Source organism: Notamacropus eugenii, chromosome 5, assembly GCF_028372415.1.
Source record: "Notamacropus eugenii isolate mMacEug1 chromosome 5, mMacEug1.pri_v2, whole genome shotgun sequence".
NCBI lineage: Eukaryota > Metazoa > Chordata > Mammalia > Diprotodontia > Macropodidae > Notamacropus > Notamacropus eugenii.
Window position 1 is genome coordinate 83,226,457 of NC_092876.1, and position 16,467 is coordinate 83,242,923.

General features: G+C 44.6%; 1 protein-coding gene across 1 annotated transcript in view; it reads left to right on the forward strand.

Moving 5' to 3' along the window:
• The first annotated feature begins 2,820 nt into the window (after positions 1–2,820).
• The window catches only part of OSCP1 (organic solute carrier partner 1), a 47,518-nt gene continuing 33,871 nt past the window's right edge, over positions 2,821–16,467 (forward strand). The window contains exon 1 of the mRNA XM_072610040.1: positions 2,821–3,017. Within this exon, the coding sequence (XP_072466141.1) occupies positions 2,906–3,017 (112 nt within the window). The 5' untranslated portion in view covers positions 2,821–2,905. The remainder of the gene's footprint in view (positions 3,018–16,467) is intronic.

The following is a 16,467-nucleotide window of genomic DNA, read 5'->3' on the forward strand; positions in this document are numbered from 1 at the left end:
GGATTAATGTGCAGAGATCTGAGGGAGAATTGGCTATTGGAATAGTCCAGGTGAGTGGTGACTGAGTGTACCAATACTAGAGACCTCTGATAAAGAAATAATAAGCCTTGGCAACTGATGATTAGCTGTATGTGGGGTGAGTGAGAGGGGAGTTGACAGTGATGCCCAAGTCGTGAACCTGGGTGACTAAAAAGTCAATGGTGGTACCCTCCACAGTAATAGAGAGTTTCAGATGAGAGGAGGGTTTGTGAAGAAAGATAATGAGTTGTTTTGGACATGTTGAGTTTCAATGGCGCATTTCAAACATCAAGTTTGAAATATTCTCCAGATGTTTGACAATTCGGGATTGGAGCTCAGGAAACAGATTGCAGCTTGAGAAAGATATCTAGAAATCACCCACATAGAGATACCATACTCACTGAGCTTTGAGAACTGATGAGATCAAGGGATAGAATGGCCCAGCGTTAGTGGGATAGACATGAATAAAAATCCATTACAAGAGGTTGAGCAGTCATGAATGAAGAGAAACCAAGAGAACAGTAAGTGAGAAGAGCTTGTGCAGAAGGGGGTCAATGTCATCAAAGACTGGAGAAGTTGAGGCGGAAGTCATTAGATTTAGCAATTAAGAAATCACTGGTAACTGGAAAGAGAAGTGTCAGTTGAATGATGAGATCAAAAGCTAAGATTGCAAGGGATTTGGAAGAGAAGGCTATGAAATGAGAAGGGAAGCAAAGGGGAAAACTTGACAAATGGCTGGTCAGTGGGTTTCGGTGTTAAGGAGGAGTGATAGAATTGCTTTGCTGTAATGACCCATTTGAGATTTGTCAATATTTCTATGATTCCCTTGATTCAACTTAACAGCATGTGAGTAGGAAGGAAGGAGGTAAAAGTGATAGTAATCCATGACTGCACTTTGGTTTGGCATGATCAGCAGTAAGATAAGGAAAAATGAGATTCAAGAGGAGAGGATTGCATAGGGTTGCACCAATTCACCAAAAGGTCAAGTCTGGCAGAGCCAGGATGGTGGCTTGAGACAGTACTAAAGGGTAGAGGGATGGATTATAGGTCAATGGATCAAAGGTGGGTTTAGAAAGAGTGAGACAGTAAAAAGCTGGAAAAATAAAAGATGATGATCAGATAAAGGAAATACTGAGTTCTTGAAAATTCTTTCCTCAAAGAGAGGGACTCTGCCTATAGAACACTGCATTGACACTCAACCTCAGTTAATACATTGATTCATTTATGTTTCCCTTTTTAATTCTTTCTTACAAGGGATGGCTTGTTATTAGAGGTGATACAAATAATCAGTAAATATTTATAAAGCACCCACTTCATGCCAGGTACTGTGCTACGTGCTATGGATACAAAAAGAGGCAAAAAAGCATTGTGATCCCCCAAGGACTTCAGAATCTAATGGATTGTGATGTAATAGCAAAAATTCAACTCAAAGATCCACTCTTGATTGTGGATCATTTTCACAAATGAACAAGGTTTTTTCAAAATGGAATAATGGGTTTATATAGAATTTAAAGGCTTGCAAAATAGTTTCCTAATGAGCAAGTAGGTTATCCCCATTTTATAGATGAGAAAATTGAAGGATCATGGATCTAAAGCTGGGAGCAGCTAGGTGACACGGCGGATAGAGCTCAGAGCCTCATCTCCCTGAATTCAGACACTTAAGAGCTATGTGCCCTGGGCAAGTCACTGTTTGCCTCAGTTTCCTCAGCTGTAAAATGAGATGGAGAAGGAAATGGCAAGCCCTTCCAGTATCTCTGCCAAGAAAACCCCAAATGGGGTCACAGAGTCAGGAGGACAAAACAAGGGCTAAGGCTGGAAGGGACCTGGGAGCCAAGTCTCACCCCCACCCCTGCATTTTTGCAGATTAGGACACTGCCTCGGAGGAGGTGAATGAACCAAAATAAAAGACTCCCCATTAAGTGGATGAGGCAGGGTTCCAGCCAGACTGAGGCTAGCACTCTATCCGCTAGGCCACACTGCCTCTAAATGCCTAGTGGTCACACATCTAACCTAGTAACTGTCCAAAGCAGGATTTGAACCCAGGTCTCCCGACTCTTAACAATTCTGTGAAAACGAGTTGGAGATGTGGTTGCAATGCTTGTCAGGGAGAGGTCTGGCTCCCTCACCTAGCAGACCTGGGCCTCAGTTTCCTTATCTGTCAGCCCTTCCGTGCCCTTAGGTCCTGCTCTCCAGCGTCTCTCCGGTCTCTCTGGGCTTGGTCCACCTCCCAGAAGAATGTCCATTTCGGGGAGGCGGGGGGAAGAGTGGGGTGGGGGTTTGCATACAGTAGGTGCTAAACAAATGCTTGTAGAATTTATTTCGGAATCATAGGTTTAGGACTGGAGAACTTCAGAGATCACGTCGGCCAAACCCCTCCTTTTACAGATGGGGAAACCGAGGCCCCGAGAGATCAAAGAGATAGGCGCAAGGCCACACAGATAAAGGAGGAGTAACCGGACTAGCCCGGGGTCACGGCCACTAAGCGAGACGGAATTCGAACCCAGGTTCTCCGCTTTTTCCAGCTCTGCCCCTTGAAATGAAGGGAAGCCCAAAGCCCCAGCCTCGCCCTTCCACCCGAGCGGCCGGAGGGGCTTCCGCAGCCCCGCCCCCCGACCCAGAGGCGCCCGGCTCGCCCCCGGCCCGACGTCTCGCGTCCTCCGCCCTGGCCCCTTTAAGACGCCCACCTCCCAACAAGCGGCGCTCTGATTGGTCGCTTCTCCCCGGCCCTGGCGCTGCCTTGGCAACCGAGTCTCTGGGACGCCCGTGCAGGGTCCGCCCGCGGCACTCGCTGCTCTGCCGGTGCCTGGTGCCCCGGCTTCCCGCGGCCAGCCCCGGCCCCCGCCCCCGCCCCCGCCCCGGCCCCGCCACGGCCACGGCCCGCGGCGCCATGTCGGTGCGGACGCTGCCCCTGCTCTTCCTGAACCTGGGCGGGGAGATGCTGTACATCCTGGACCAGCGCCTGCGGGCGCAGAACATCCCGGCCGACAAGGCCCGCAAAGGTGAGAGGGCCGCGGGGCGGGGGACCCGAGCGGGGCTGGGGACGTGCTACGGAGCCCGAGACAGGAGACTGCCCACTGAGACCCCCGAGACAGGAGACAGCCCCCTGAGGCCCCCGAGACAGGAGACTGCCCCCGACACCCCCGAGACAGGAGACTGCCCCCTGAAACCCCCGAGACAGGAGACTGCCCCCTGAGATCCGCGAGACAGGAGACTGCCCCCGAGACCCCTTAGACAGGAGACTGCCCCCTGAGACTCCCGAGACAGGAGACTGCCCCCTGAGACTCCCGAGACAGGAGACTGCCCCCGAGACCCCTTAGACAGGAGACTGCCCCCTGAGACTCCCGAGACAGGAGACTGCCCCCTGAGACTCCCGAGACAGGAGACTGCCCCCGAGACCCCTTAGACAGGAGACTGCCCCCTGAGACTCCCGAAACAGGAGACTGCCCCCGAGACCCCCGAGACAGGAGACTCTCCCCCAAGACCCCCGAGACAGGAGACAGCCCCCTGAGACCCCCGAGACAGGAGACTGCCCCCGACACCCCCGAGACAGGAGACTGCCCCCTGAAACCCCCGAGACAGGAGACTGCCCCCTGAGATCCGCGAGACAGGAGACTGCCCCCGAGACCCTTTAGACAGGAGACTGCCCCCTGAGACTCCCGAGACAGGAGACTGCCCCCGAGACCCCTTAGACAGGAGACTGCCCCCTGAGACTCCCGAGACAGGAGACTGCCCCCGAGACCCCCGAGACAGGAGACTCTCCCCCAAGACCCCCGAGACAGGAGACTGCCACCTGAGACTCCCGAGACAGGAGACTCTCCCCCGAGACCCCCGAGACAGGAGACTGCCCCCTGAGATCCGAGACACAGGAGACTGCCCCTGAGATCCCCTGAGACAAGAGACTGCCTGCTGAGACCCCCGAGATAGGAGACTGCCCCCTGAGACCCCCGAGACAGGAGACTGCCCCCTGAGACCCCCGAGACAGGAGACTGCCCCCTGAGACTCCCGAGACAGGAGACTGCCCCCGAGACCCCTTAGACAGGAGACTGCCCCCTGAGACTCCCGAGACAGGAGACTGCCCCCGAGACCCCCGAGACAGGAGACTCTCCCCCAAGACCCCCGAGACAGGAGACTGCCACCTGAGACTCCCGAGACAGGAGACTGCCCCCGAGACCCCTTAGACAGGAGACTGCCCCCTGAGACTCCCGAGACAGGAGACTGCCCCCGAGACCCCCGAGACAGGAGACTCTCCCCCAAGACCCCCGAGACACAGGAGACTGCCCCTGAGATCCCCTGAGACAAGAGACTGCCTGCTGAGACCCCCGAGATAGGAGACTGCCCCCTGAGACCCCCGAGACAGGAGACTGCCCCCTGAGACCCCCGAGACAGGAGACTGCCCCCTGAGATCCCCGAGACAGGAGACTGCCCCCTGAGATCCCCGAGACAGGAGACTGCCCCCGAGACCCCCGATATAGGAGACTGCCCACTGAGACCCCTGAGATAGGAGACTCTTCCCCAAGACCCCCGAGACAAGAGACTCTCCCCTGAGACCCCCGAGACAGGAGACTTCCCCCTGAGACCCCTGAGATAGGAGACTGCCCCCTGAGACCCCCCAAAATAGGAGACTCCTCCCAGAGCCCCCAGAGACAGAAGACTGCTCCCTGATATCACTGAGACAGGAAATTGCCCCCTGACACTCCCTAAAACAGGATACTGTCTCTGAGATCCCCCAAAACAGGAGACTGCTCCCTGTGACCCCCCAGGGGCCCCAAAAAACAGGAGACTGTTCTGAGGCCTCCCCCTTAGGAACTGGAAACACTGCTGCCATGAACCTCCCCTGCCACAAAAACAAAACAGGAGATTCTGCTTCCCGAGACCCCCCAAAGCATTTAAACTATCACCCTAGGACACCCAAAATCAAGAGAATATTCCTCCTAAGATCCTTTTTAAAAGCAGGGGACTGATCTCCCTAGACCCTTCCCCAAAGCAGGGAGTCTTCAGATGATCCTCCCCAAAACCCCCTCTAAAGCAGATCCTTCACCACAAACCATCCTCAGCTGTTTGTTGTTTCTTAATAATTCCTCAAAAACAAAGGACCCTGGTCCCTGAGACCCTCAAAATGAATGAATGCTGCTCCTCTAGACCCCTTTCCCCCAAGCCAGGAAAGCTACTTCCTGTGACCATTTCCTCAAAAAAGTGAGAGACTTTGCTTCCAGACCCCCTCTTTAAACTCTATACCTTGAAACTCTCCCAAAAAAAAAAAAAAAAACCTTTGGCAGGTCCTATACATTCCCGAGAGTGAAAGAGGTTGTTCTTGGACCCTTTTCTCAGACCCCAATCCTCCAATTTCCTTTCCTCACACTCTTCTCTCCTGATCCCATCCCTAAAGACTGGGGGACTTTGCTCCAGCAATATATACCTTCTGAAGACCCTTCTCCCCATCACCTCAGTCCTTCCATTCAAATTCTCCACCTCAGATACCACTACTCAAAACTTGAGGACTCCGCTCCCTACCATACACCGTCTCCCTTCAAACTCTGCTCCCCATTATCTTATCCTTAGAACAGGGAGACCCAATACATTCCCATCAAAACTGAAAACCCTGTTCTCCTGACCACCTCACCTCAGACTTTATTCCCTCAGCACCTTCCTTTCAAACTGGAACACTACTCCTCAATCACCCAACCCTTTAAAACTGGATCACTTTCTTCCCTCAAATTCCTGATCTTACATACATGGTCCCTCTGTCCCTAGTGTGGCTTGATTCTCATCCTCCAAACTAGAAGAACAATAAAAGGTAGTAGTAGTAGTAGTAGTAGTAGATACCATAAACCATATAATAATAATAACTGTAATGTGTAACAGTGATTTAAGTTGTGCAGAGGACTTTACCTGTCATCTCATTTGCTACTTTGACATTGCCTTCCAGCAATTCCTATTCTCAATAGGGGCCCATAGTTCCCTTTTCTTCCCTAATCAAGACCCCAGTGTATTCCCTTCCTTTGCCCACAGTCCTCATTTCCTTAATGGTCTTTATTCTCTAACATGAGACCTCCTAATACTCCCATAACACAGCTTTTTGCAGCCTAGGCACCTTCCCAGCAACCTCCCTTTCCAGCTGAAAATGCTAAGATGCTTTCTTCCCCATCCTTTTCCCACAAGAGTGGAACTGGTCCCACAAGTTATCTTTGATCATAGTAGTTATTGTGGAAAGTTGAAATGCTGTGCAGCATCCTATGGCCAAATAGGACAATTTAGGGAGGTCTTAGGTCTTAATGGAGAATTCCTTAGCCTCTCTGAGAAGTATGGGAATTATGCTGATTCGAGGCATGGATTCCTGAGATTGGAAAGGTGACTGTCCATTTCCAAGACAACAAATCTGATCCCAAAGCAATAATAGTAAAGAGCACATGGTACAGTGCAAGGCATACTAGCTCATGAGTCAGTATCTGGGTTCAAATCCTGCCTCTGGCTTCCTACTTGTGTAGGACCTAAGGCAAGCTAATTGGGCTTCAGTTTCCTCATCTATAAAATGAAAGGGTTGGCCCTCTGAAGTCTCTTCTGGATCTATAATCCTATAGGAGTCCCACCTGTCTTTTACTTGCTTCCCCTTGCCTACCACCCCACCCCAACAAACCTTTTCTTCACCCTTTTCTACATACCCCGCATGCCTGTACTGTCCAACAAAAATTTTACATATATACATATATGTGTGTATATATATGATATATACATGCATGTACATATATAGGGGGATTTTTTTTTCTGGCAACAATATCCTTATCAGACAGTCTTGAGGTATCTTATGGAAGCTATCCCTGGTCCACCATCATCAGTGAAGATTCTCTAGGCTTCCCCCTTAATATGATCTTTGTTTTAGAATTCAACAGAAAGCAAGTTCAGCCTCAATGGATCATCTTCTGAGAGTTGCCCATTGACTGTTGTGAAAATTTAAAGCAAGAGTAACAATGTTGTGTTCCTTTACTCCTCTCTTCTTAAAAACACTCATAAAAATAAGTTTCTGCCACATTTTTGTGTTCCCCATTTTACAGAGCAGGGAAACTGACCTTATAGAGAGGTGAAATAACTTTGCTGTGACTAAGAATGCAGACAGCAGGGAGCTGATCAACTCGTTGGCACTATCTAGGCTAGGTTCTGTTTTTAAGTTTATGATTCCAAATCACCTCTGGACTCCGTCCAAAAAATACTCCTTAAAATGGAACTGTGAGTTCAAACTCACAAAGGAATAGAAGCAGAAAGGACCTAGGAAAAGTATGCGGTACATCCTCCCTCTGTCCAAGGAATACAAGGCCTGCTAAGATCAATCAACCAAGCAAGATTTATTGAGTGCCTTCTATATTTACTGTGTGTGTATACTGAGCATACTACTAGGGGATTCCTGTTGTGGAAGATGTGGTGAAGCCTAAGACAGTGTAGTGCAATGAGAAGATTATTGGATAGGAGTTCGTTTCAGATGTTTTACTCAATGCCTGGGTGATTTGACTTCTCTGGGCCTCATGAGGGTCCCTCATCTGTAAAATGAGGGGGTGACTAGGTGACCTTTATGGTCCCTCCCAGTTTTAATTCTGTGATCCCATCAACTAGACAAAAAAGTCAGCTGGAGAATTAATAGAACTATAATTACATTCCTGTCTCTTTGGGCACATGGGCACTCTGGAGCCTGAGGAAAACCCTGGCCATAAAAACAGCACCACAGAGACATCTGCTGGCCTTGGGCTTTATTGCCAGTGGGCTCACCTGCTCACTCACCAACTATCTCAGCATTAGGCAAACAGACTGAATGTCCTTCAGCCAGGATAAGCTCTTTGCAGCATAACTTTATTCCCAAGCACGTAGTATAACAGGGACAAAGTGGAAATTCCACAGCTTTTCAATATTTTTTTGAGTTCCCAGAAGCCCACCATTCAAACCTGCCTCCTAAGCAAACATAAAAGAAAGAAAGAAACTTTGATAGAATGCCCAAGACATCACTATTGGCTTCAGAGAAGCCAGACTCATGGTGCTGCTTCATAAATCTTTTACCCCCAGAACAGCACAGCTAGCTTGAAAGGTGGTGAATTTTACTGTTGTTGATTCTCTAGGATGTAATCACGTTGCTACTAAATAAACTAAAATACTGGAGACTGTAGTTATGAACTATTGTCTTGCAACACTGGTGGCTAGAATTAGCCCTTTGCATTCCATGTAAGTCAGAAAATTACAAATACCCTTTTGTCATAACTTCAGAAACTCCTTCTGGCTCTAAACGCCTCCAATAACTACCAGTTTCTCAATAGATATGTTAATGTGTAAATTCATTTAAATCTCTGAGCAAACTAGATTAGAGATAGAAATCTTTTCTCACCCATTTTGGTTAATAATCAATGTCACATGGACTTCAGTAAAAAAAGGGAAAGAAATTTAAAAAAAAAAACTACTTCAAACAAGTAGGATAGTCAAGGACTTTTCAAACCAATGAATTTTGCCTGATTTGATCTTCCTTTGAGTGAGTGATCCCTGTGAGTATCCGCATGACCAGCTATCCTTGGGAATATTCTATTCAGAAATCCATCTGTTACTTAACTTGCCTTGCTTTGCAAATGGGAAATGTGGGAAATACAGATATTACTCTCTTGTTTTATTTATTTTGCAAGTTGCCCAACTTGAAAGGGAAGGGAAACCTTAACTATAGAAGAAATCAGGATGCTTGGGATGAGTCTATCCATCCTACTGTCTGCCTCTTGTTCTGTTCACACACACACACACATACACACACGCACACACACACCTTCTATGGCATATTCTTCATAGTGGAGAGTTATTTTCAATGTTGCATGCCTGGATAGCACTAGAAGAGACGTCTTTTCAAGCTATTAAAAAAAGAACCACACATACCACCCACCACCACCACTACCCCCACAGCTGAATCTTCTGGTAGCTGAATGTGCTGGACCTTTCCTTTCCTCCTCCCACTACTACCCTGTAGTGCTGAAGCATTCTGTAGGCTTGGCTCTGCCTAGGAGACATCAATAACGCTTTCTCTCTTCTTTTAAAAGAAAGGTGCAAATGACAGGCAAAACTTTCTTGGCAGATGTGAAATGCTAATATTTTTTAGAATGGCATTCTATTGGTTGGCTAGTTAAAGAGTTGTTGTCTTTTAAAAACTTCATCTGAAAAAAAGTGTCCTTGCCTCATGAACTGGTGTGTTTTTCTTTATATGCTTCATGTAGATGAATGGACAGAGGTGGACAGGAAAAGAGGTATGGTATCTCTTAGCTGCATGCCTTAGATCTCCATCCACAAGTACATAGTCCTGCAAATGTAGCAGTAGTCACTAACAGAGTGAAAAGCCTTGAGCCTGGCACCAAAACGTTTTATTTTCTATCAGAATCTCAAAAGAAATAGATTCAGTAGTACAAATGAGACCCCAAGAATGCTTTGCAGAGAGATCTTTGTACCTCCCTCTGCCCACCCCTATACTCAGTGGGACTCTGTCCTAAAGTACTGCGGAGCCTAGGAGGATAGTAGCCATACCTTTGTTTTGATAGGAGTGTTTGCAGTCCTTAGAAACAAGCTTACTCTGGTATCATGTAACCAACTAAGGCATAGTTTCAACAAGGAGTAACGTTCATTGCCTGAGCTGCTTTCCTAATCAAATCTCAGTGTCTATTGAGCAAGCTACAGAAATGCAAGCATGTGGCTGCATGGATGCAGAATGCACGAAATTCATGCATGCCGTATGATTTTATTCCTAATTCATCAACCTTCAACTAACCTGCATCTTAATTTGACCCAAGTCCTGTAGGCCTGGTATCTCTATGGTGGTGGAACATTTAGAAAATCTGCTTTTCAAAACATAACAGCAGATTTGTCTCAGCATTTTGATGATATAAGGATATTAGGTCATTTGCTACTCTGATGTGTCTTAGGTGTTTGCTGTGGATGATGTTTTGAGTTTAATCCAATATTCCCAATGCTCTGACGTATGCTAACAAGTATCTAGAGGAAATCATTCTGGCCTAAGGGGATCAGACTCTTCATAAGAGGAGTCAACACTCAAGTTGAGCTTTGAACAAAATTAGGGATTTAGGTAGATGAGGGCAAGGAAGGAGTTCCTTCCATTCTGGGCAAAGGCATGGAGGCTGAAGATGTATTATCATTTTGAAGAACAGTCAAAAAGACAGTTTGAAAGGACTGTAGAATATGTGAAAAGAAGTAATGTTTAATAAGCCTGAAAAGGCAGGTTGGAGCAAAGGTTAAAAGGATTTAAGTGCCAAAGAGAGAGTTTGTATTTGATCTTAGAAGTATCTGGGAGACACTAGAGTTTATCGAGAAGGAAAGTGAGATAGTCACATCTGTGCTTTAGAAGCAACACTTTGGCAGCTGTGTGAAGAAGGGATTGGAGGGGAGAGAGATTTAAGTCAGAGACACCAATTAGGGGCTGTTACAATTGTCCAGGTGAGAGGTGATGAGGGCCCAAACTAGAGTGGTGGCTATGTGAGTGCAGAGAAAGGGAGATATTCAAAAGGTGTTGTAGGGGTAGAATCAGCAAGACGCGGCAACAGATTGGATATGGGGCTAAGGGAGAGTCAAGAGTTAGGAATGATTCCAGTATTGTGAAGCTAGATAATGGGAAAGATGGTGGTACCCTTGACAAAAATAATAAAAGATAGAAAGAGGAATGGGTTTGGGGATGTATATTTGGAGGGGGAAGAGGTAATGAACTCTGTTTTGGACATGTTGAGTTTGAGATACTGATGGGATGTCCAGTTGGCAATATAGGACTAATGCTCAAGAGACCAGAGCTGGATATAGAGATCTGGGAGTCATCTACATAGAAATGATCATTGAACTCATGAGAACTGAGAAAGCCATCAAAATCAAATGTGTATGGAAAGCAGAAAAGAGCCCTCTCTCACACTTGACATCTGACCCATTTCTTTTTGGGTCTAGTCACTCAATCAGTTCTGAGCCTACCTAACTATACTATTACCTATCCCACTTGAGCTACAAAAATAGCATGAGAAACTTCTCGTCATAGGATTTAGGCCCTTTGAGGCCATCTCGTCCAACCTTTTATTTTATAGATAACAAAGTGAGGCACAGGGAGGTTAAGAGCCTTGCCCAGAGACATCCAGATTGTAGTAAAGAGCAGAACTGGAATTTTAACTCAAGTTCTCTGACTCCAAATACAGTGTACTTTCTACCACGACACACTGCTGTCTGTCTAGAACCTTGCTTAAATCTTAGTATATGGTACTATATAATGTCTATAGCATTCCTCTGAATTTTTCCCTCTTCCTCTGGTGCTCTCGGCTGTATTTCCCCCCACCCTCCTTCCCCCTCTCTAATGGAAATTAGGTTAGTCAAATATGACAATTTCTGAACGAAGCTTTTCTGGAATTTTATTGATCATTATTTCCCTTTCTAAAGGCTCAATACATTTTAATAATGTATTCCAGAACTTTACTAGGAACTGGATTCAAGCTCACTAGCCTGCAGTTTATAGATTTCACTCTTTTGTAAAAATCGGAACATTTGTACTTCTCCAGTCTTGTAACCTCTTTACTAATTCCCCGTTCTACTATTCCTTATTCTACTATATTCCAATATATTCCCCATATTCCAATTCTACTATTCCAGAATAGCTTGATAATGACCCAGCAGTCATATTTGCTAGAATTTGAGATCTGGGGTTTTGGCAAGGAGGAGAGGGTTGTTTTGTGGTTGTTCAGGGGATTTTTTTGTATCCTAGGATGCAGTTTCTCTGGGTCTAATGCCTGGAACTCACTGAGGACAGCTGGGTGATAATTTACTAACTTTTCACTTTCTTCATTTTCAACTCCCTAGCTATTTTTGTTCTGTCCTTCCATTTGTGAATGTCAGTCTTTTTGGAAGGAACAGAAGAGCAAAATAATCTCTGAGATTTTCAACCTTCTCGCCATCATCTGTTATCTTTAGACCATCTACCTTCAGCAGTCTACCTCCCCTTCTTTGATCTACTTTTTGTCCCAAATGTAGCTGACACTTTTACTGGGCCATCAGATTGTTCTTTTGTATTCATCCTCAGTCATCATCTGCCTTGCTTCTACCATCTTCTGAACATTTCTTTTTAAAAATTTGGGTTGGTTCATCAGTACCCTCAACAAGCACATCATTCTCTTTTGACAATTTCTTCCTTTTCCTCTTTATCCTAATCAGTTCTGGTGGGATCCACTAGCTGTCATTCTAGAGAGCTTTCTCTCCTTGGATCAATTTACCTATAGAATATTTTGAATACTACCTATCGTTTCTGAGGCATTTGAAATATTTCCCAAAATCTCGAGTGACTTTTATCTGTCACAAACTTTTTCACTGGATGGTCCCTTACACCTACGATTCATATCATTATTACTTCAATGAACACTTTGCTTATCAAAATCGCATTCAGAATAGCAGGACCCCTTACTGTATCTAATGCCTTTTGAAGAATGATATTGTCATTAATCCAAGCTAATAATTCCTTAGTTGCTTGGTCCTAAACAGATGAGAAGTCCAGCAGCTGTTCATATTGCTGAAGCCCCAAATCACTACAAGGCCAAGCCTTCATGCAGGGTTGTTATCTGGTTCCCAAACTCATCAAATTCCTTTCCATTCAGATCTGTGGTAGTGTCTTATAACCATATCACTCTTTTTCCTTTGAGCCTTACCCAAATGCATTCTCAGATTTCCTCTCATGAGTATATCTTCTTAATAAACAACACAGCACAACTACCATTTTATCTCTTCTATAATTTCTAAATGAAATATACTTCCATAGCCAAATTCTGTTCAGGAGTTCATCTCACCAATTTTTATTGATCTATCTGAGGTCAGATTTGCTTTCTTGTGTTTGAATCTCTAGTTCATTGTTTATTACCCATATTTCTGTTCATTTCTATATAGACATCTATATAGACATTCTATATAGGCCCCATGTTTTATTGTTTTATAGCAGCTCTTCTGCTATTCTTTTTTCCTTTAATCTCTGGTATCTGGCTTGTCACATATATATGACCCGTTTTTTCCTACTCTCTCTCCCCTTTCAGTTTAAAGCTCTCTTCATTAGAATTGCAAGGCTCCATGTAAACATATTTTTACTAGTCCTTGTTACGTGTACTATGTCCCTAACCATCAATCCTATATTTTAAGCCATGGTACCAAATTCCAGCTCCTATTCTCAGACAATATCCTGACAGAATACTTCCCAACTCTTATCTTTTTTTTTTTTACTACCTTCAATCAACACTATACAGTGCCTTCAATCAACAATCGTGGTTAAAACTTTCCTCAAGACCCTTGAGTCTTCAGTTTCTTGACCAAGACCTTATAATCCTTAATGTTGCCTTCTCACAATTCGCTTTTATAGTATCATTTGTCTCCATACGAATCACCGGGAGGAAATCTTCAGTTTTGACAAGACCCAGAAGGCATCCTGTCATGCCTCTGCTACATGCTTTGTGAGGAGAACACACTTTCAGTGTTGCTCTCAAGTCAACAAATCACTGCTCATCTTTTCTCCTGTAGTCATTATTGAATGACCTCTTATCTGATGGGACCTGTGGATCCACACCATCATCCCTGGCACACAAGAAGTAGTTTCTTCCAAAAATGACCCAACTTCCCCTCTCAGTGAAAAAGAAGCTCTTATCTATTACTTAGCTCTAAATATTCAGCAGACCTTCCTTTTCTGTGTCATGCTCCTCCATCTTCTAACTCCCTGACAGATTCATACTCCTTGTATGTCATTTTACATCTTTTTTCTTGTTTATTTCTTCCTGGAAGCTTTTCTTCCAGTTGTCAAGGAAGTATTTATTCATCCTGGTAATCTGGAGAGTAGAGATATACCCCTCCATTCTTTTTGCCTTCTCTTCTAGCATGTAGACTAACTTACACTTTGTAGAGTAGAGGTTTTTCTTTGTCCTGTGAGAGAGGTGAGCATAGCACAATTTCTGCAGTTCATAGCACATTTTTCCTTGTCTTCCACGTTTGTCTGAAGCTAGACGCTTTGTCTTCTTTTTGGTGAACAGTTTACTCATCCTTGTCACCATGGCTAAGTCTCTTGACCCAATTGAAGATTCCTAAAAAGAAAATTTATTTAGAGCAGGCTCCTAGGCTTTCCTCAAGGTAGGACAAGGCTATCCTCACAGCTGTCTTTAATTATTAGTTAGCATATGCCTACCACATCTTAATATAGTCAGAAGCAAGCCCCAAGCAGCCATCCAATTATCTAATTCAATGTAATTACCCACCTTGGTTCTTCTTGTCATTGTACGTCCTTGGCTTCTTGGCACTCTCAATAATCCAACTTGCATTACTGGCAAAGCTTTATGGCTTCTGTTGAGATGGTTGTTCTGCCATGCCAACCCAAAACAACAACAGCAAACAGAAGTACTTAGCGCACATTACAAGCAGTTCTTAATAAACAAAGCTGTCTGATAATGGAGTGGACTCCTTCATGTGGTAATTAGTTTCTCATCATTAAAGGTTTTTATCCTTCAGGTGAAGCTTATATTAGATATCTTCTTGGGTCCCTTTCAAATACATCTATCTCTCTATACTTTTCTGTGTTCCACCTAAGTATTATTTAGGCCACACTTAGAATTCTGTTGGTTAAGTGATTTTGAGGCTTATAATATAGATTCAAATAACCTTTTATATACATATCTCCTTTGCTAAAGTCTACTTTGATACTTCATTGTGGTATGGAGGTGACCATATGTTCTCAAAGGTTATGCCAGCAGATTATAAGTTCTGGAAAGTTTTGAGTATGGGTCTGGTGATGTATGTCTAGTATGCCTGTTGTCCAGAGATCAGCCTAGCTGATACAGAGTCTTCTATCAGTTCCTGAAAGAATTGGTAGGTATGATTGCGTAGCCACTATCAGTGATATATGAAAGATTATGGAAAATGAAAGGATGCAAGATTGGACAAGTACAATGTCCCAATTTTTTTTTAAAGAAGAGTACAGTCTGCTCTAGTTCAGTGATCTTAACTTCCGTTCCTGGAAAAATTCTAGAAAGGATTGTTAGAAATGGTTAGTGAATATCTCGAAGAAGAAGCAGTAATTCCAAAGGACTACTAAGACTTCATCAAGAGCAAATCATCCCAAACTAGCCTCATTTTTTTTGACAGGATTGTTAAACTTGTGGGTTAATGTTGTGGATCTAGTTTACTTAGACTTTAGCAAAACTTTTGATAAAACATATCATACTATTCTTGTGTATATATTGGAGAAATATGGATCAATGGATTATATTATATTATCTGGGACTTAGGGGTAGGGAACCTGAGGCCTCCAGGACACATGTGGCCTCTAGGTCCTTGGGTATGGCTTTTTGATTGAGTCCAAGTTTTACAGAACAAATCCTTTTACTCAGTAGATTTGCTCTATGAAGTTTGGATTCAGTCAAAGAGCCACACTTGAGGACCTAGAGGGTCACATGTGTCCTCAAGGCTGCAGGTTTCCCACCCCTGATCTAGGTAATGTTATCCAGGTAGCCCACTCAAAGAGTAGTTGTTAATGGTTCCATAGCATGAGGTATCCAGGGGAATACTTCAGGATTTATTCCTTGCCCCTGTGCTCTTTAACATTTTTATCTGCAACTTGGATAAAGGCACAGAGAGCATGATCATTAAATTTTCAGGTGACACAAAGCTAGGAGGATAGCTAACATACCGGATGGCAGAGAAGATCGAAAAGGATCTTTGCAGGGTAGAGTACTAGGCTGAATTTAAAGATGAAATTCAATAGCAATAAATGTAAAGTCTTTATGCTTGGGTACCAAAAAATCAACCCCATTGCTATAAGATGGGGATGATATGGATGGGCAGCAGTTGGTATGAATAGGCTCTGGAGGTTTTAAAGGTCCCCCAGCACAACATGGGTACACAGTGTGAGGTGCAGTTTCAAGCTGCATCAGGAGGAGCACAGCTTCCTAATTCAGGAAAGTAATATTGCCACAGTACTCTGTTCTTATGAGATTTCATTTGTAGTACCATAGTTGGTTCTGGGCACCATGCTTTAAGAAAGATATTGATAAGCTAAAGAGGAAACAGAGGAGGGCAACCAGATGGACCATGAGATCATGATATATAAGGATCAATCAAAGGAACTTGGCATATTTAGCCTGGAGAAAGGGAATCAGGGGAGGACACAATAGCAGTATTTCAATATTTGAAGGGTTGTCATAAAGAGGAGGGACCAGACTCAGAAACAGAAGCACTTGTAGAAATGGAAGAGACTCGATGTCACAACCAACACTCAGCACTGGGGGACAGCTCCTCGGAGAAATTCTTCAGGCCTCAGGAGGCAAGGACTCTGAGACTCCTTTGTGTCAGGGTTAGACTAGATGATTTCTGAGGTGTCTTCCAACTCTCAAAACCTATGACTCTGGGATTCTGGGGTGACAAATTAGCTATACAGTGATACAC